Below are 20,699 nucleotides of genomic sequence, written 5' to 3'. Positions count from 1 at the left end.
CTATTCCAATTAACATTTTCACACAACCTTGCAACTGAAGTGCCATTTTTCCGGAAATAAACAAGTGATAAAAAGTAACAAATTATTCACAGGAAAATCCCTTGAATGATTTGTTGCTGTTTATTGCCTGTTTATTACTGGGATAATGGCGCTTTAACCATGATACGTGTGAAAATGTTAATCACTATTGTGCAATTTTCACGGGATAATCACTGTTTAAACCCCCGATTTTCCCCATGCGATAAAGTCCTTGTGATAAAGTCCCAAGGTATGCCTGAGGTGGATGGACTAATGGTCTGATTCAATAAAACCCAGCTTCTTATGTTCTTAGGTAAGCCCAAGATCATAATAGACTGTACCACAGAAAATTTGAAAACCATGTTCCATGGCATGCTGATATAAACAGAAGGGCATCAATTAAAAGACAATATGCAATGGGAAATTTTCCGGCAAGAATACGCCTTTCCTAACACAACCCAACATGTTGAAGACCTTCCATTGCTCAGTGCCAGTTACATCTTTCCACAACCAACCAATCTCCCCGGCCGCTGAGATTTGTCAGATTACATTTTAAAAGACATTTGTGCAACAACAAAAAAAGGAACTTGTAAGGAAATCTATTCTCCGCATTTCTAATCTCATAAATAGTTCACCAGCATGCAAAAAGCTCTTAATCCTCTTATCATCTATTCAAGCAAAGAAAATCTGTGAAAATAACTGCCAACAAACTGTTTCGGCAGTACACAATCCTGGGGGGCGGTGGTGATGGAAATCGTTGCAGATTGCGTTAAAATGCAATTCAGGAATAACATTCAAGAAATGAACAGAGGGACCTGAGAGCAGCTGTTATCTTGTCCTTTGTTAGGATTTTTTATGGCAGCTTATTTTAAACCACTCAGAATTCACATATCTCTAGAGAGCTAAATTTTGTGTGTGTTGTGTGCCTTCAAGTTATTTCTGATTTATGGAGACCCGAAGGCAAGTCTATCATGGGGTTTTCTAGGCAAAATTTGTTCAGAGGAGGTTTGCCATTGCCTTCCAATGAAGCTGAGAGATTGTGACTTGTCCAAGGTCACCCAGGGGGTTTCATGGCCGAGCGGGAATCGAACCCTGGTCTCCAGACTCATAGTCCAACACTCAAACCGCTGTGCCACACTGGCTACTGTTGGCTCTTTTGGCAAAACATCTCCAGAAAATTATATTCAGAACACACTATGGGTGCATCTACACTGTAGAAATAATGCAGTTTGACACCACTGTAAGTGCTGTAGCTCCATCATATGGAATCCTGGGATTTGTAGTTTTACAAGGTCTTCAGCCTTCTCTGCCAAAGCGTGCTGGTGCCTCACAACAAACTACAAATCCCAGGATTCTATAGGATAGAGCCATGGCAATTAAAACGTTATCAAGTTACATTATTTCTACAGTGCAGGTGCACCCAATACTGCAATAATTTACATGAGAGGCAATACAATACATAGCGAGTATAGGGCCAAATTTGACTAGTGTTGGAGTAAGCTTTGACTGGCCTGACAGCTACAGCCTTTCCCAGACAGTAATAACTTAGTGACAGTATTCCATGCATTGGTAACTTCCTGATTAGACTACTGCAATGTGTTCTATGTAGGGCTGCCCTTGAGGACAAGTCAGAAACTACAGCAAAATACAGCAGCTGAAATGCTGAATGGAGCATTTTACAAAAACAAGTTTTCAAGAAATTGCACCCACTGCCAAGACGTTTCCAGTGAGAATTCAAGATGTTCATAATGTTGTTGTTGTTGTTGTGTGCCTTCAAGTTGTGTCCCACTTACAGTAAAGACATACAAAACTCTAAATGGCTTGGGACCTTGATTTACAAAGGAGCACCTCTCCATATATATGCTGGCCCAAGAATTCAAATTTGCTGACGGGTCAGCATTCCCCCTCCATTTCATGGACAGAACCACAGTCTAAAACAATACAACCATAGTCTATCTTTAAATAAATATATCACTAAAAGTATAAATCACACACTACTCAAGAAATAGATTAGGCTAAAGTCCTTGGAAGGAGCAAAAAAAAAACAAAAACATGTAATTCAATTTGTTTCAGTCCTGCACCTTCTTTCTCCTCACCTTCCCACCAGGGCCCTCTGTTCTGGTAGTCAAGGGTTCCTGTCTCAGCCCAGGATTTCCTCTGCCCCATCCTAGATTCGCCCCTTTTCACTTGCTGCCCTCACTCCTGGAACCTTCTTCCTCCACAAGCAAGAGCCATCACTTCATTAACCAGCTTCAAAACGGAGTTGAAAACCATCCTATTCAGAGAAGCCTTCCCAGGCATCGCATAATTGTCGCTTACTATCTGATGTTCTGTTGTTGGCTGTTTATCGATCCATTTCCTGTATTGCTATGTACTGTATATGCATTATCCTACTTGTGAGTATGTATTTTCCCTGGATAATGATTAACCTTCCATTTTGAAGCCTCACCCTCCCTCCAGTCCATCTGCCTTGGTCCAGGCCTTGGAGGTAGAGAGGAACTGCTGGACCTCTTACCCTTTCCCTCCACCACCCCCTTCTCCTTCTGTGTCTTGTCTTTTTAGATTGTAAGCCTGAGGGCAGGGAACCATCTAACTAAAAAGATTGCATGTACAGCGCTGTGTAAATTTACAGCGCTTCATAAATAAAGGTTAATAATAATCATCATCATCATCATCATCATCATCATCATCATCATCTGGTTTTGGTATAAAACATTTGGACTGAAACAACTGAAGCCACATGTTTTTCCTCTTTCCAAGGGGTTTAGCCCAATCTGTTTCTTGAGTATTGTGTGATTCATACTTTTAGTGATAGATTTGTTTAAATGTAGATTACCAATGCACTGCTTTAGACTGCAAAATAATTTTATGAATTTATAAATTGATAATTTTTTGCCAATCAACTTCTCTTGAATATTGTTCTTGTTGTGCCTTCATGTTGTTTCCAACTTATGGCAACCCTAAGGTCATGTTGTTTCCAACTTATGGCAACCCATGCTTATCCAATGGCTTTTCAAGGATGGGATTTTCCCGTCTTTGAAAAGCCAAGGCATAAGCCTCGGGTTTCATACAGGCTGCAAAAGCCCAGCCACAAGAGAATGCAATAAGATCCGTCATTGACAGTTAAACACATATGTATTCCGTCGGGGAAAAGATGGGATAAATCATGCGTGACTCAAAGGGGCCTCCAAGTTTTACCCTTGACCTATCCACGGATCATGGCAAAATCCATAATTTGGGTCCCAAAACCTGACCTCAACTTATACATGAGGTCAGCTTATAGTTGAATATATAAGGTACATCTACAAGATGTACCTTATATAATAAGGTCATCTACAAGACCAAAGAAAAGCAGTGGAGAACAGGGAGTCTTGGAGATGTCTCATCCACAGGGTCACCATGAGTCGAGGTTGACTCGAGGGCAGCTAAGAACAACAACAGCACACCTTCCAATTAAAAATGGTTAAAAAGAAAAGAAAAAGAAAACTAGAAGAGACTTCTGGTCACCCAAAGGTCTCTTCTAGTTGCCTAGAATACATCCTGTATCCTTCTCTGGTGCTGTGGGGTTGAAAATTGCCCCCCACTCACAGCACTGTTGCCGACCCCAATCTAAACAAAGAAAATGAATCAGGAGGATGACCAACAAATATTCAGTCTCTCATATTGCTCTGGTGTGTCTGCATACAAATAGCATGTCCCATTGTAGATTGCTGCCCTCTGATGGTACAAATTATGGCAATGTCCCTCTCAAATAATCTTCAAAAATGCACAGCTTTTACACAGTTTCCAAAAAAAAAAGTTGTTGACTTAGACTACAAATGTCTGAAGATTCTGGGTCTTTAGTCCAAAAAAAGTAACTTCTCCAATACTTTTTCAGAAATAGGAGGAGGAGGACAAGGAGGAAGAAAGTTAGTATTATTTAAAATAATAATACTACATCTATTATAGTATAATCTCTGATACTATTTGTGTATTACATATAATGAGCAGATGGGGTTGTTTCAGCCTTCAGTCCAAAATGTCCTCCATTTTAGGACAGTCAAGGGGGAACAATGTAGGACATGACCAAGCAAGAGCTTTAATGTAAACCCACCATGCTTCTTAATACTGGTCAAAATGGAGGACATTTTTGGACGTTGACTACATGTCCCGCAATGCTTTGAGGCAGGCAGGAAGTGAGGCGTGTCCTCCTGTCCAGAACGAACTACACTTCCCAGGAGCCTCTTGGGTTCCAAGCCGGAAGTGAGTGCTGCTAGTGTCTTTTGCAACAAGAAGCAACTGGGAAGGATGTGGAAATTAAATGCTTTGGGGCTGAGGCTCTTGGTCCGGGAAAACAACAGCCTTTCTACGTCTCTGAGAGGTGAGAGAGATTTGAACCCAGAACCCAGGAAGCCTCCCATTGAAAATAGTGGTTCATTTATTCTCCTAGCCTCCTTTGGGAGGGAGGGAGGATGCTTGCATCTACACTGTAGATTGAATGCACTTTGACACCACTTTAAGTGCTGCAGCTCCAGCCTGTGGAATCCTGGGATTTGTAGTACCTTTTTTGCAAGGTCTTCAGGTGACCTCCCAAAACTACAAATCCCAAAAGAATGCAGCCCAAGCAGTTCAATTGGGGTAAAAAAAAAATGCATTGTTCCTCCAGTGTAGGTGCCCCCCATCCTGACCTATACAGTCCTCCTGGGATTTGTAATTTTTACAAGGTCTGCAGCCTTCTCTGCCAAAGGCTGCTGGTGCCCTCTCAAAAATAGACATCCCAGGATTGTGGAGGATGGAGTCCTGACAGTTAAAGAGGTGCCAAACTACATTATTCCTACAGTATAGATGCTTCCATCCTATGGAGTCCAGGGATTTGTAGTTTCACAAAAATCTTTAACCTTTTCTGCACTGGCACCCTCCCAAAACTACAGATCCCAGGATTGCATAGGATGGAGCCCAGACAGTTAAAGTGGTGTCAAATCACTTTCTAATCACTTTCTGCAGGCACTGAAGACATTTTTTATTCAGGCAGCCATTTAGTGGTTGAATTGTACTTGTATTGTATATGCTTTTTTACAGTTTTACTGGTTTTAACTGTGTGTTTGGACATTAATAATGTTTAATTATTTTTGTAATTGACGTTTTTACTTCTGTCTTTTTAGATTGTTCCGTCTTTTTATATTGGTGTAGCCCGCCTTGAATCCCATTGCGGCAGATATAAATTGAGCCCTTAGTATTTGCTGGGGTTTGGTTCCAGGATACTAAAATCTGTGGCTGCTCAAGTCCCATTGACTACAAAGGCATGGTAAAATGGTGCCCCTTATAGAAAATAGCAAAACCAAGGTACGCTATTTGGAATGTATATCTTTTTGGAATATTTACAAGCCGTGGATGATTGAATGCATGGGTAAAGGAACCATGGATATGGAGGGTTGACTGTATACAATCAGTCCTCCATAGCCACATTTTTTAAAATCTGTGGATTCAAACATCCACAGCTTCAAAATATTCCAAAAATGGACACCTTGATTTTGCCATTTTATGTAAGGTACACCATTTTACTATGCCATGGATTTTGGTATCCTGGAACCAAGCCACAGCAGATACCAAGGGCTCACTGTACTATTTATTTCAATTAATTAAACAAACAATTTAGTTTAAACTAATTTAAATCATTCATTCATTATTTTAATTATTAACACTGCCATACAACCTTTATATTACACTTATTTGGATATACTCAATGCCCACTGAACAGAGCATGAAATAAAAAGTGGAATAGGATCACACTGTCGCCTTCTTTTTACTTATTTCCTTATCACACCGTATTAAACAATTTGCAAATCAACGAACATCTCAACCTCAGTGACCTTCTCAGGTGTTGCTGCCTCCACCTCAGTGAAGTCCTACGATGTCCGAAGGGTTGAGATAACTCCGCTGGAGCAAAGAAAGCTAACTTTTGACACACATGGACTTGTGCGGGACCTGGAGGCAAACGGTGAGTAAAGTCCGTGAGTTTAAAATGGCACAGAATTCCTGCAAGAGCTTGTTTCCTTTGTAAGGCACATTTTGCAACATCTGTTAGTAGACTCAATACATCAGTTTATTTAAACATCTCCAGTTGCCCTGCAGAAGGAGTGAGGCCACATTTCATATCTGTATGGATCATATCTGTACCCAACATGGGCAGAATTATATCATGAGATTCAGCCATATTTTTAAAGAACCTTTTGGGGTTATGTGAAAACATTCTAAGCCAGCATGGTGGAGTGGTTTGACTGTTGGACTACGACTCTGGAGACCAGGATTCGAATACCTGTCCTGCCATGCAAACCCAGTGTTTGACCCTTGGCAGTCTCAGAGGAAAGCAATGGCAAGCCCTCTCTGCGTTTAAACCATGGATTTGGAATAATCAAAAACCAAAGGGTATTATAAATAAGCTTTACCTATATTTGTTTAAAAGGGTAACAAACAATGTATATAACAAAAGTATGCAAAACCAATCTATGCAAAGGATACAAAATAAACCTTAGCAATAATGGCAAGCACAGTAAGAAAACAGTGGGCTGACTTTATCCACTACAAATTTGTGCTGCCAAGCGTATCAAAAATCATGACCCCTGACTGACCCCACCGCAAGCCGCCATTACCCTAAAAGCGAGCTGACCACGTAGCCAGCCAGCCTGCTGGACATGGCTATAGGAAAAGGTTGATTTAAACCTTGAGCAAACAGTGCTGGGAGTTGCCCTACAAGTTTCGCAGGCAGCCCAAGAGAAGAGGACAAAGGAAGTAGCCTCTCTCCTAATGAGTGATGTTGTATTAACGGTCTGCCATCTAGATATTTGTCCTTCCCTGAAAAGTGTCAGACCTCTTCTTTGTGTATCCATTGTATAAGTTTCAGCTTAGACAAAAGATAGCTATCAAGACCTTTGTTTACCAGGTATCCATAGCCTGAGGATATGTTTCGCAGTACAAATGGACCTAGATTTCCGCCCTCATTGGGCTTGTCCAGCTGAAGTTCCAAACCTCAAACCTTGCTTGTTGAGCTGCTGCTCCAGGCTTGAGTTCCCCCAAGCCTTGGGCTCCACTGAATCACTTGAGCGAAGCCAAGCTCACTGTCACCTGGTCTCTTATTAGCTTTGCCCGCCGGAACTCAGCTCCTGCCACCGCGGTTGCCGCTTGCTTTTCCCATTCCTGCAGCCGTGCTTCACATCCACCCATCCCTCAATCATCGCTTGGAGAAGACTCCTAAGGTAATTATTCCAATGGTGCCTCTATTCTTCTTCTTTGCTCCCAAACTCTCCCTCCTCCCTTGCTTTAGCATTGAATGTGTGCGTGCGTGTGCAATCCCTTTTGTGGTGTGGCTTAATAATGTTTATATTTTTATTGAAACTCATTGGAATTTGAGTCTCTTTCTCTCTGGGGTTGGACTAGATGACCTCTGGTATGCACATAGGGACATGATCCGTAGTGTGCGTTGTTGGGACATGCTCTCGTAAATTTGAGCTAATTAAATTCCCCTATTCGATCCTTCCTACAGAATGTAATTAGAAGAGTCCTGCTGGATCAGACGCAAAGCCTGTCTAGTCCAACTTGCTCTTGAGAGTTCTTTGTGGCTGCTCCCAAACTTTGGAATATCTTTCGTAGGAGGTTAGGCTGGCCTCCTTCCACCAGAAAACACAGACCTTTTTATTTAAACCAGATCTTTTGGCATAGTTTTTTGTGGTTTTTCGGCTATGTGGCCATGTTCTAGAAGAGTTTCTTCCTGATGTTTTGCCAGCATCTATGGCTGGCAACATCCGGAAGAAACTCTCTAGAACATGGCCACATAGCCCGAAAAACCCACAAAAAACTATGGATGCCGGCCATGAAAGCCTTAGATCTTCTGGCAATTAAACATTTGTGCAGAAAGATCATTGTGTGCCTATCTGCGTCTGTGGTCCATGTAAGTCTGTGTTACCTGTGGTTCTAGTTACCATTAGAATCAAGTGATAGTTATATCCTTTAAAAAAAACATGGGCTGAGTCATTTTCTGGTACATAACTGTTTCCCTTAATCCTGTTTTTCCTCTGTGTCAGAGTGCATCTACCCTTTAGAAATAACACTGTTTGACACCACTTTAAGGGCTGTAGCTCCATCCTACCAAATCATGGGACTTGTCATTTTATGGGTCCCAGCACTCTTAGCAGAGAATCTAAACAACAAATCCCAAGGTTCCATACAATGGAGCTATAGCACTTAAGTTAGTGTCCGTGGTAAACTGCCTTTTTCTTCTGCAGTGCAGTCAATCAAGCCAAGTGTGGTGTTTTAAATGGTTTTATACCATTTCAAATTAATGTTTGTTGAATAATTTATCAATCATTTTTTTAAATGGCACTTTAAAAAAAAGCTGTGTAGTTAGTGGTTTGAGATTGCACTACATACTGGAGATTCGGGTTCAATTCCCAGCTCGACCATAAATATTCTCTCCGCCTCAGGGCAAGGCAGTGGCCAGTCTCCTCTGACACATCACCAAGAAAACCCCTTGATAGGATTGTTGTAAATGGAAATGATTTGAAGACACACAAGAACAACAATCTTGGGTTCCATACTGAGAGAAAGATGGAGGAAGAAGCCTCAAGGGGGATGCCTGGGAAATCGTGCATCCTTTCTCCAAGAGAAAGTTTGACCATATGAAACAAAGGCCTCTGGTGTCTTGCTTAGCAGGTTGCCTCCAAAGCTGGTCTCCTGCTCTTTGCTCCAAAGACTCTTTATCCCATTTTGGTGTGACACATTATTAAGAAGCAGCTGCATTGGCTTGCTTTTGATACTCGTGACCAGATCATGTAAGTGGACTTCGTTAGGAAGATCAGAAAGAACGTCTATAAACACATTAGTCTGGAATGTCTCGTTGATTTCCCAGAGCAAATGAAGATGGCAATTAGATATACTTTGCAAAAGGAGGGTTGAAAATCCATTAAGTCCGGGATCATTGTTCCCAAACTCTAGCAAAGGAATTGGGGTGCGGATAGGCAGCACATGCAACACACTTTATTGTTCCTTCAAACTTTCACAAGAGACTTCTCCACAGCCTGCAGGATAAATGTGCACCAAAAGAAAAAGGAATAACAATACATAGCCTCTTTTTCAGAAAATTATCTACAGGGTTACACATTTGCTATGGTTTAGCTCAAAGACATAATAAAGGTGTAGAGGGCTGGTGCAGAGCTGCATTCATTATCCAGTCAATGTAATATTATCTTCATGAATTATCCCCTGGGCACCAAACAACTTTGTCCCTGTGTCACCCCTTCATGGGTCACCACTAGGACACTGAAGTGTGCAGAAGTGACATCACATTGCTTCCTGTTGTCTTTTTTCTACTGGATTTCAGCCAAAACAGGCTTTTGAGGGGTGGGAAGACTAAATTGTGCATTTGCAGATGGTTTTTCTGGCCTTCTTGGCCTTTTCAGGTAGTCAATTCCAGTGATGTTGCCAGTCTTTTATGGCAAGTCTCAAGTCATGTTTCAATTTGGGACCAACTTTAAACAGGAAAAAAAAGGAGGAGGTGGTGGTGGTGTATGTTTGTGGGGTAGGATTTCAATTACTAGAAAATAAAAAACACACACACAAGTTAGGTTAAACATTTTGGATGGGAACAGCAATGTGTCAGGTAACAGGCTTGAGGCAGAAAGTCCTCTAAAGCTTTTCAAAGCTTTGAAGGCTTCTCCGATGTGCAGTGGAGGCATGCTGCTGAGTATACCTGAAGCCCCACTTCAAGCCCATTGACATTTGTTGTTCCTGAATGAAGTTAAGCAACAAGCCAGTCACTAAAAATATACAAGTCTCGAGTCGAGTCATTGTGTCATTTACTGCCAAGTCAAGTCCAAGCCAAGTCACTGAAGCGACTTGAGTCTGTCCTAAGTTTGGGTCAGTCAACTCAGGTCTACATCACTGGTAAAATGACTGAAAAAATGGCCAGAAATGTTCAAAAGGGATGGAAGGTTGGGGACACCAAGTGAGTTATGGAATGCTTGAAAGCCAAAGCCTGTGCTCTCCCCACCCCACATTAAAGGAACTTGTAGGAGGAGGAGGTTGACTTCTGGCCATTATCTCTATAACTTCATTTTACCCACTACCCCATGATGCCTGTAGATTCAGAAAAATTCTGAAGGGCAACCAAGATGTGCACAGGTGTGCACTTATACGATCAGGAGCCCATGCAATCAAGAGCTTTCCATTACATAGTGGAACTTACAGACATACAGTGTCCCATTAAGATCATGGGACCGAACCTGAGGTATGTTCATGCTGGAGGCTGGGTTCCTTCTGCTTCCATGCCATTCACTCAATGTGTGTGGAGGCTATTCCCAACACACCTTGGATGAGCAAGGAACAAGTAACCAAAAGACACTCATTTAAGGGGAGGAGAGAAAATCACATCCCAAAAGCAAGTTGCAAAAGGAAAGACGTCAGGCAGTATCCATTTCATATGAATTCTTATCAAGTGCCAGTCAGCAAATCACTGTCCAAAGCAACACACGTTCAACACATGAAGTTAAACTTATATACAGTTCCACTTTCTGAAACTGGGGAGTATCATTAGAAAAGCATTAATGAGAAGGAGATGACTTTAGACATCACTGCCAAATTTGATACATCGGAATGTTTTCTCCTTTTCTGTGGTTTTAGAAGGGTGGAGAAACACTTGAGATCATGGGTGCCAACTATCATGGTCAATCATGTTTATAGCTCAAACAATTATTGTTTATTGTTGTTTCTACTGTCTTTTCTTAACCTGTATGAATGTGTAAGAAGTTAACAGGATTCTGGCCAATGTTGATGGCATCAGAAATTCTGGGAGGTTCATGAAATGTCTTTGAAATGGGCAAATTAATGTTGTACATCAGAGAAGAATGTCCAGCCATTTCCACAGGGAAACTTATTCATGTGTAAGAATATCAATAATAGTTAGCCAGGGGCTACCTCAAAGGCTACTTTAATCCCATTTGGAGAGAAAGATGGGATATATCGTAAATCAAATATATAAACTGTTAGGAAGGATCGAATTAGGGGAATTTAATTAGCTCAAATTTTAGCTGTGAGGTGGGCTAACAATACCATGTGCCTGGATCATGTCCCAAGTGTATACGGAGGTCGCCAGTACACACCAGCGAAAGAGATGCTGATACCCAACTAGGTGCAATTAAACTATTAACATTTATTAAAGTCACCACAGGCAAAGGGGGACATACACACATGCACACATTCAATTCTATAGCCGGGGAGGGGTGGTGGGCGGGCACTGGGCTTGAGAAGAGAGGCACCACACGGGAATATTACCTTAGAGTTTCTCCTGGAGTCTGATGCAGCTTGGATGGATATTGTCACGGCCGTGGAGCGGAAATAAGGGCCCGGAGGCTTAAGGCTGAGTTCAAGCTGGCAAAGGCTAACTTGCGACCCAGTAACAGTGAGAGCTTAGCTTAGCTCAGTGATTTCAGCGGAGCCACAATGCTCAAAGAACTCAGCTCAGAAACCAACTCAAAAGCCCAGGAAGGTCTGAACTCAGGGTTTATATGGCCTAAACATATCCTGGGCTATAGGGACTTGCTAGACAAAGGCGTTGATTGCCAGGTCATTGTTAGCCAAGAGCAAACATAGGTTGCAAAATTGCAGTAGGTCTGGACACCATTCAGAGGGTCCGCGCCTTGATTGCTGAGCCGTTAGCGGATCACTGGCTCATTAATGGAGAGCCAAGCTATTGTCTTCCTTGGGCTAGTAGAGACGAATCTGGTTTAGCGACTCCCAGACTTTCCTATAGAGGTTTTATTCCCTCTTTCTCTAGGGCTCTGCCTGAGTCAGGGAGCTGGACTACGTGGCCTTCTCTGCTTTTAGTTAATGGCGGGTCCTCTATGGGTCAGTCAGGGTTATAGCACAGACCGCATGTACCCAAAATTTTATATTAAATCAAACTTGGTAAAAAACTCATCAGGGCGTACATCACTCCAGGGGTGCATCTACACTGTAGAATTATGCAGTTTGGACATTATTAGGATTCCATGGCTCCATCCAACACAATCTGGGTGTGTAGTTTTGTGAGGTACAGCACACTTTGGCTGAGGAGGCCAAGACTTTGTAAAACTACAAATCTCAGAAATCATAGTATGGAACTACAGACTTAAAGTGGTGTCGAACTATTTCTCCATGTAGATGCAATCCACTTTGCTCACCAAACAGTCCACAAAGCAGTGAAAAACTGTTGGGCGAAGTGGCCTTCAGAACACATCCTCCAATTTTCATAGTGAAAACCAGGACACTTATAACCAATCCATGTCTAAATGCTTGTAGAGATGGAAATTTATTTATGAGGAAGAACACACAAAGCTAGGAGAGGATGCAATAGTTTATTTTTGCTTGAGTCTACTGGGAAAGGTGGGATTCCCTTTCTCTTCTGATGAGTTAATGAAGAAAAAAGCACCCTTGTATTTTGAACTTAGTTTACAGCAGTTGAAGTAACATGAGGACAAAAGGGGAAAGTGGGAGGAGGAGAGAGAAACCAGGACATATTAAAGGCCGCTGAAAAGTGGGATGACAAAGGTTTGTGAGAGACTGTCTCTGCCAAATCAGACAGTTGGAGGGTCTTAGAACATCATATTTTCTTTCAAAACAACTATCCTCTTTGCACATGCCTTGCATATAACCATACTTGTTTCTTCTGGACAGGTTTTATCAGACATGAATTTGCTTTTTAAACAGGCAGGGACCGCACACCTCCTTGGAGAAGAAAAATGTTACCATTAAAAGGAGAATGTTTACTTTTTTCCTCAGTGTCTTTCCATGGAGGACCCTTGGGTATGATGTTAGAGAACTGGCAGGGATGACCCAGGGCCTGTGGGTGAATTTGCTTATATTTTTCTGGAATGTGTGCAAACATTAACAAAGCAGATTGCAGCAGATTGCGGATGGAGGCTCATCTGTTTTTACAAGGTGAATGGAATCAGGCCAAGATTCTCAATGGATTCCAAGCCCCACATTCTCTAAGTCTATTATTGGCACACGTACAAGCAGATTTCCCACCCCACTCCTGTCCCAGAGAGCTACAAAATGCAAGAGATGTGCTGTGTAAACACACAGTCTTGTTTGCTTTCGCTGAGCGGTGTTCAGTTTGTCCAAGCACTCCTTGGGTCCTTTTCCATCAAGAAAGGGAGGCACTACAGTACTTCCACTGAAGACTTATCCAAAACTTTTGCTGTTGAAGACAAGTTTTCCTGCAATACAAGGACAGCACTTGGAAAAGGATCAAAACCTCTCTTGTGCTAGAGGGCTTTAATGAGGAGATGTGAAGAAATGGGATATAGCTGACATCCCTTAAGGCTGTGTGGGTTTTAAAGCCTGAGAAAACTGTAAAAATATTTATTCTGTGCCAGGGATGCCCCCTGGAGAGCTTTTCCTCATGCATTTTCAGAACATTGGAAAATCAGAAATTGTTATTGTCCCCTGCCCAATCCATGAGGAGGAGACAGGTCAGAAATAATAATAATAATATATAATAATAATAATAATATAATAATAATATACTATTTTTGAAACTACAACTTCCAAATTCACTCAGGCAGCAACTCCCAGACTTTACCCAGCCACTCCTACTATGACTTCTGGGACTGTATATCAAAAAGATCACCATCTCAAAATCTACTTCCGGCCCTCCAGGTGTTATGGATTGCATCTCCAGCATTTAACTCCACTATTGCAGGCTAGCAGTGCTGGGAGTTGGAATCCAATAACATTTTTGTTGTCACTGCCTTAGGGTCGACCCCCAACTCATGGCAACGTTGTGGATGAGGGGTATCTCCAAGGCTCCCTGTCCTCCACTGTTCTGTTTAGGTCCTGTAAAGTCATACCTGCAACTTCCCTAAAGACTCTATCCATCTAACCTGTGGTCTTCTTCTCTTTCCACTTCCCTCCACCTTTCCTAGTATTATTGTCTTTTCTTTTGAGTCATGTCTTTTCCTGGCCAAAGTATGACAGCATCAACCTAACCATCTTGGCTTCCGGGAGACTTCAGGCTAATCTGTTCTAAGGCCCATTTGTTTATCTTCTTGATGTCCATGGTATCCTCATCACTCTTCTCCAGCACCACATCTCAAATGAGTTGATTTTCTCTTATCCACTTTTTCACTGTCCAGCATGCACATCCGTACATGGAGATGGAGAAAACAATGGCTCTGACAAGTCTAACTTTAGTATTCCAGTTGTATATCTTTACTCTTGTGTGATCTTTTCCAGTTCGTTGTAGAAAAGCTGCCTTTTCCATCCTAGCTTCTTTCATGAAATCATACAATTAGAAGGGACCGATAGGCCATCTAATCCAAGCCCCGGCTCAATGCCAGGGAATCCAGCTGGAGCATCCCCAGCCGATAGTTGTCCAGCCTCTCTTTGAAGATGTCCAAAAGGAGACTCCTCCACCTCTCTAAGCAAATGTTTGCATTGTTGAACCACTCTTACCTTCAAGAAGTTCCTTCTAACGTTCAGTCAAAATCCACCCTCCTGTACCTTATTTATTTATTTATTTATTATATATTTATTTGTATCCTGCTCTTGTCCCAGGATGGGACTCAGCCCGTTCTCAGCATTAAAAACAGTACAATTACAAATTAAAAATTAAATTAAATTAAAAATAAATAAATAAATAAATAATTACATTAAAACGGATTAATTATTACAATATTAAAACAGAAGTTATTAAAGAATAAAACATATTTTAAAAAGATAAAACTATAAATAAGAGGGGGGAAAGCGTAACAAATTTTTAAACTGGTCCAACATCCCAGCCTGTCCTTATAGCAATTCCTTAAACAACTGTGTGAACAGGTAGGTCTTAACCGCCGGCGGAAGGCCATCAAGGAGGGAGCCGTTCTGATCTTCCTAGTCAGGGAGTTCCAGGTCTCGGAGCAACCACCAAGAAGGCCCTCCCTTGCGACCCCACCAACTGTGTTTGTGTGGTGTTGGGACGAAGCAAAGGGCTTCTCCAGAGGATCTCAGAGTCCGGGCCAGTTCATACCAGGAGAAAAGGTCTGCCAAATAGTGTGGACCTCAGCCATATAGGGCTTTATAGTAATAACCAGCACTTGAAATTGTGCCCGGAAACAAACTGGCAGCAGTGAAGCTGTTTCAACAGGGGCGTTCTATGCTTTGTAATCTGTCCTGTTAAAGCATGGCAGCAGCTCTTTGAACCAGGTGAATTTCGCAACACTTTTCAAAGGCAGCCCCATGTACAGCCCCTTACAGTAGTCCAGATGTGAGTGTAACCAAGGCATGTACCACTGTGGCCAGGTTCTACCCTCTGGGGCAGCAGAGAACAAACCTTCAGCCTTCTCTCTGTGACAGTCCTTTAGACATTTAAGAATGCAATCAGGTCTTCTCTTGACCAAGCTGAACATGCCCCAGCTCCTTCACACCTTTCCTCATTGTTTTGTTCTCCCTACCTCTTTGATCCTTGTTGCCCTTCTCTGAACCTGCTCCAATCTTTATCCCTCTACAATAAGTTTCCCAGCAACTGGATGCTGTACTCCCGATGAGGCCTGGCTAGCACAGAATATGATGGGACTATTTCCCTTGACTTGGAAAACTATGGCCTGTTACAGACAGCCAAAATAAAGCTGCTTCGAGTCACAGTGAAGGTATGGTGTTTCAATGATGCATGCGTCTAAGAGTCCAAGCCACACCAAAGCCCTGCTCCAGGCTGGAGCGTGGCTTTGTGGTGCGACTTCTGGCCTTTCGGACGCATGCATCATTGAAACACCATACCTTCACTGTGACTCGAAGCCGCTTTATTTTGGCTGTCTGTAACAGGCCCTAGATTCTATTAATGCAGGCTAAGATAGTATGTCATGAGAACCAGATGGCATTATGGTTTGGGCACTGGACTATGACTTTGGGACCAAGGTTTGATCCCAAGTCACCTGTGAAACCCACTAAGTGGCCTTGGCCAAGTCACACTTTCTCAGCCTCAGAGGAAGGAAATGGGTGAACTCCTCTGAACCACACTTGCCAAAAAAACCCATGATAGGTTTGCCTTAGGGTCACTGTAAGTCAGAAATGACATGAAGGCACACAAGAAAGACAGTTTTGTATCATTTACAAAATTGATGAGGATTCCTTTCACCCAGTCATCTAAGTCATTGATCAAATATTTCAGAGTGTTGGCTCCAGGACAGAACCCTGTGATGCTCTACTCAAGACCTTCCATGCAGTTTAATAATGAGTTCTTTCCTTTGCACCATTTACAATCTTTGCAGACATTCCACATCAAATGACAGAATTGGACTGAGTACCACCCACCTTTGTCTCTGGGGGCTGAGACAAAGTTCAAGTCCAAGTCCTCTTTCCACTGTTTGCTGAGACAAATAAGTTTGGTGGGCAAGGCATCCACAGAATCATAGAAATTTTATCACCACTAGCGAGATCCTGTGGAGAAATTGGATTTAAACTGGATAAAATTAAATTCAATTTTAAACAGATCCCGCAAATTCGGGAATTTATCATATCAAATTGTTGCTAAAGTGAATGACGTGAAGTTAAAACTGAAGTTAAAGTGGAGGAAACACCACCTTTAACTTTGGGAATTTCCTGAAAGAAAAAAGCTGCCGTTTTCCTGCGGTTTAACTTCGTTTACTTCGCGTTATTTCATGTTACAGCATGTTGTGTGATAAACTCGGGCATTCCAGGTTTTCTCTAATTAACTCTCATTTAAATCCCGTTTTCCTGCCGGATCTTGCTAATGTGATAAAGTTGATAGAGTTGGAAGAGACCACGAGGGCCTCCAGTCCAAGGAACTCACAATCAAAGCATCCATTTGCCTGGACCATACCAACTGAGCACATCTTGATCTTTCTTCCTTCAAAGTTAAAGAGAGTTGGGGCTGGCTGGTTTTGAATGGGGACCCCACATTCTTCTTTGTCTGGCTGAGCAGGGCTGGAGGAGAAGACTCAGCGTTTGGTGTCCAGTGTGCCTGCAGTAACACAATGTGCTAAAGCTTTGATCTGGGGTCGGGGGAGTGGAATTCTCCTCTAACTGATCCTATTGCCGCTTTGTGCGTCAATATAATATAATATAATAAATACAATACAATACATACAATATACGAGGCAATATAAACTGCAGTGCCTCCACAACCTCTTACTTGTGTGAGCCAAAAACAGAGACAGGACAGCAAATAAGCCTGCCTTACCTGACTGGTTTTAAAAAAAATCTAGATCTATAAGTTTGGCCACCAAAATGGAAATCATAAGAAAGGTGATGGCTTAGTGAACAGAATAAAGTTAACCCTAGATCCATTTCGGAGAGTTTTCAAGTAGTCTCTGGAAGTTTTAAAATACTTTTTACTTATGAAAGTCTACCTGACCTGGTTATTTCATTTCCTATATGCATACTTTTTTTTGTGTTTGTAAAACGCTTGCAGAAGTTATGGTTGATTGCTCTTATTTCATGTGGTGCAGGAAACTACCTGCTTCTTCCCATGTTCTTTCTGCCTCTAGTATCAAATTTTATGTTAAAAAAGTTGTCCCAGTACTCCTCTACTTTGTTAACCGAAGAAGTTTATCACACAGGGATTATCCTGTGAAATCAGCTATTCCAATTAACATTTTCACACAACCTTGCAACTGAAGTGCCATTTTTCCGGAAATAAACAAGTGATAACAGTAACAAATTATTCACAGGGCAAATCCCTGAATGATTTGTTGCTGTTTATTGCCTGTTTATTACTGGGATAATGGCGCTTTAACCGTGATACGTGTGAAAATTTATCACTATTGTGCAATTTTCAGGGATATCACTGTTTAAACCCCCGTTTTCCCCATGCAATAAAGTCCTTGTGATAAAGTCCCAAGGTATGCCTGAGGTGGATGGACTAATGGTTTTTATTCATAAAACCCAGCTTCTTATGTTCTTAGGTAAGCCCAAGATCATAATCGACTGTACCACTGAAAGTTTGAAAACCGTTGTGCTTCCATGGCATGCTGATATAAACAGAAGGGCATCAATTAAAGACCATATGCAATGGGAACTTTTCCTGCAAGAATACGCCTTCCTAACAACAACCCAACATGTTGAAGACCTTCCATTGCTCAGTGCCAGTTACATCTTTCCCGCAACCAACCAATCTCCCGGCCGCGCTGAGATTTTGCAGATTACATTTTAAAAGACTTTGTGCAACAAACAAACAAGGACTTGTAAGGAACATTCTATTCTGCATTTCTAAGCTCATCTAAATGATTCACCCGCATGCAAAAAGCTCTTAATCCTCTTATCATCTTTCAAGCAAAGAAAATCTGTGAAAATAACTGCCAACAACTGTTTCGGCAGTACACAATCTGGGGGCTGGGGGGGGGTGGTGGTGATGGAAATCTTTGCAGATTGCGTTAAAATGCAATTCAGGAATAACCATTCAAGAATGAACCGAGGGACCTGGAGAGCAGCTGTTATCTTGTCCTTTGTTAGGATTTTTTATGGCCAGCTTATTTTAAACCACTCAGAATTCACATATCTCTAGAGAGCTAAATTTTGGTGTGTTTGTGTGTGGCCTTCAAGTTATTTCTGATTTATGGAGACCCGAAGGCAAGTCTATCATGGGGTTTTCTAGGCAAAATTTGTTCAGAGGAGGTTTGCCATTGCCTTCCATGAAGCTGAGAGTTGTGACTTGTCCAAGGTCACCCAGGGGGTTTCATGGCCGAGCGGGAATTGACCCTGGTCTCCAGACTCATAGTCCAACACTCAAACCGCTTGTGCCACACTGGCTACTGTTGGCTCTTTTGGCAAAACATCTCCAGAAAATTTATTCAGAACACACTATGGGTGCATCTACACTGTAGAAATATGCAGTTTGACACCACTGTAAGTGCTGTGCTCCATCATATGGATCCTGGGATTTGTAGTTTTACAAGGTCTTCAGCCTTCTCTGCCCCAAAGCGTGCTGGTGCCTCACAACAAAACAAATCCCGAGATTCTATATTATAGAGCCGTGGCAATTAAAACGTTATCAAGTTACATTATTTCTACAGTGCAGGTGCACCCCATACTGACTGCAATAATTTACATGAGGGCAATACAATACATGCGAGTATAGGGCCAAATTTGACTGTGTTGGAGTATAGCTTTGACTGGCCTGACAGCTACAGCCTTTCCCAGACAGTAATAACTTAGTGACAGTAGTCCATGCATTGGTAACTTCCTGATTAGACTACTGCAATGTGTTCTATGTAGGCTGCCCTTGAGGACAAGTCAGAAACTACAGCAAAATACAGCAGCTGAAATGCTGAATGGAGCATTTTACAACACAAGTTTCAAGAAATTGCACCCACTGCCAGACGTTTCCAGTGAGAATTCAAGATGTTCATAATGTTGTTGTTGTTGTTGTTGTTGTTGTGTGCCTTCAAGTTGTGTCCCACTTACAGTGAAAGACATACAAAACTCTAATGGCTTGGGACCTTGATTTACAAAGGAGCACCGCTCCATATATATGCTGGCCAAGAATTCAAATTTGCTGACGGGTCAGCATTCCCCCTCCATTCATGGACAGAACCCCCCGTCCTAAAACAATACAACCATAGTCTATCTTAAATAACTTATCACTAAAAGTATAATCACACACTACTAAGAAATAGATTAGGCTAAAGTCCTTAAGGAGCAAAAAAAAAAAACAGGTTATTCATTTGTTTCAGTCCTGCATCTGGTTTTGGTATAAAACATTTGGACTGAAACAACTGAAGCCACATGTTTTCCTCTTTCCAGGGGTTTAGCCCAATCTGTTTCTTGAGTTGTGTGATTCATACTTTAGTGATAGATTTGTTTAAATGTAGATTACCAATGCACTGCTTTAGATTGCAAAATAATTTATGAATTTATAAATTGATAATTTTTGCCATCAACTTTCTTGAATATTGTTCTTGTTGTGCCTTCATGTTGTTTCCAACTTATGGCAACCCTAAGGTCATGTTGTTTCCAATTTATGGCAACCCATGCTTATCCCAATGGCTTTTCAAGGAGGGGATTTTCCCGTCTTTGAAAAGCCAGGCATAAGCCTCGGGTTTCATACGGCTGCAAAAGCCCAGCCACAAGAGAATGCAATGATCCGTCATTGACAGTTTTTAAACCACTATGTATTCCGTCGGGGAAAAGATGGGATAAATCATGCGTGACTCAAAGGGGCCTCCAAGTTTTACCTTGACCTATCCACGGTCCTGGCAAATCCCTAATTTGGGTCCCAAAACCTGACCTCAATTATACATGGGTCAGCTTATAGTTGAATTATATAGGTACATCTACAAGATGTACCTTATAATAAGGTCATCTACAAGACCAAAGAAAAGCAGTGGAGAACAGGGAGTTGGAGATGTCTCATCCACAGGGTCACCATGGTCGAGGTCGCTCGCGGGGCAGCTAAGAACAACAACAACACACCTTCCAATTAAAAATGGTTAAAAGAAAAGAAAGAAAAAGAAAACTAGAAGAGACTTCTGGTCCCCCAAAGGTCTCTTCTAGTTGCCTAGAATACATCCTGTATCCTTCTCGTGTGCTGTGGGGTTGTTGAAAATTGCCCCCCACTCACAGCACTGTTGCCGACCCCAATCTAAACAGAAGAAAATGATCAGGAGGATGACCAACAAATATTCAGTCTCTCATATTGCTCTGGTGTTGTCTGCATACAATAGCATGTCCCATTG

The 20,699-nt window shown here is 41.9% G+C and overlaps 1 protein-coding gene across 2 annotated transcripts in view; it reads left to right on the top strand.

Moving 5' to 3' along the window:
* The first annotated feature begins 4,259 nt into the window (after nucleotides 1-4,259).
* CCDC90B (coiled-coil domain containing 90B) overlaps nucleotides 4,260-20,699 on the top strand; it is a 38,925-nt gene continuing 22,485 nt past the window's right edge. The window contains exons 1-2 of one of the 2 annotated variants that reach the window (XM_042460949.1): nucleotides 4,260-4,378; nucleotides 5,876-5,995. In XM_042460949.1, the coding sequence (XP_042316883.1) occupies nucleotides 4,306-4,378; nucleotides 5,876-5,995 (193 nt within the window). In that variant the 5' untranslated portion in view covers nucleotides 4,260-4,305. Of the gene's footprint in view, nucleotides 4,379-5,863; nucleotides 5,996-20,699 lie in introns of both variants that reach the window. The other variant, XM_042460948.1, reaches the window with a different exon arrangement.

Source organism: Sceloporus undulatus, chromosome 3, assembly GCF_019175285.1.
Source record: "Sceloporus undulatus isolate JIND9_A2432 ecotype Alabama chromosome 3, SceUnd_v1.1, whole genome shotgun sequence".
NCBI classification, from domain to species: Eukaryota; Metazoa; Chordata; class Lepidosauria; order Squamata; family Phrynosomatidae; genus Sceloporus; species Sceloporus undulatus.
This window is presented reverse-complemented; position numbering and strand designations above follow the sequence as displayed.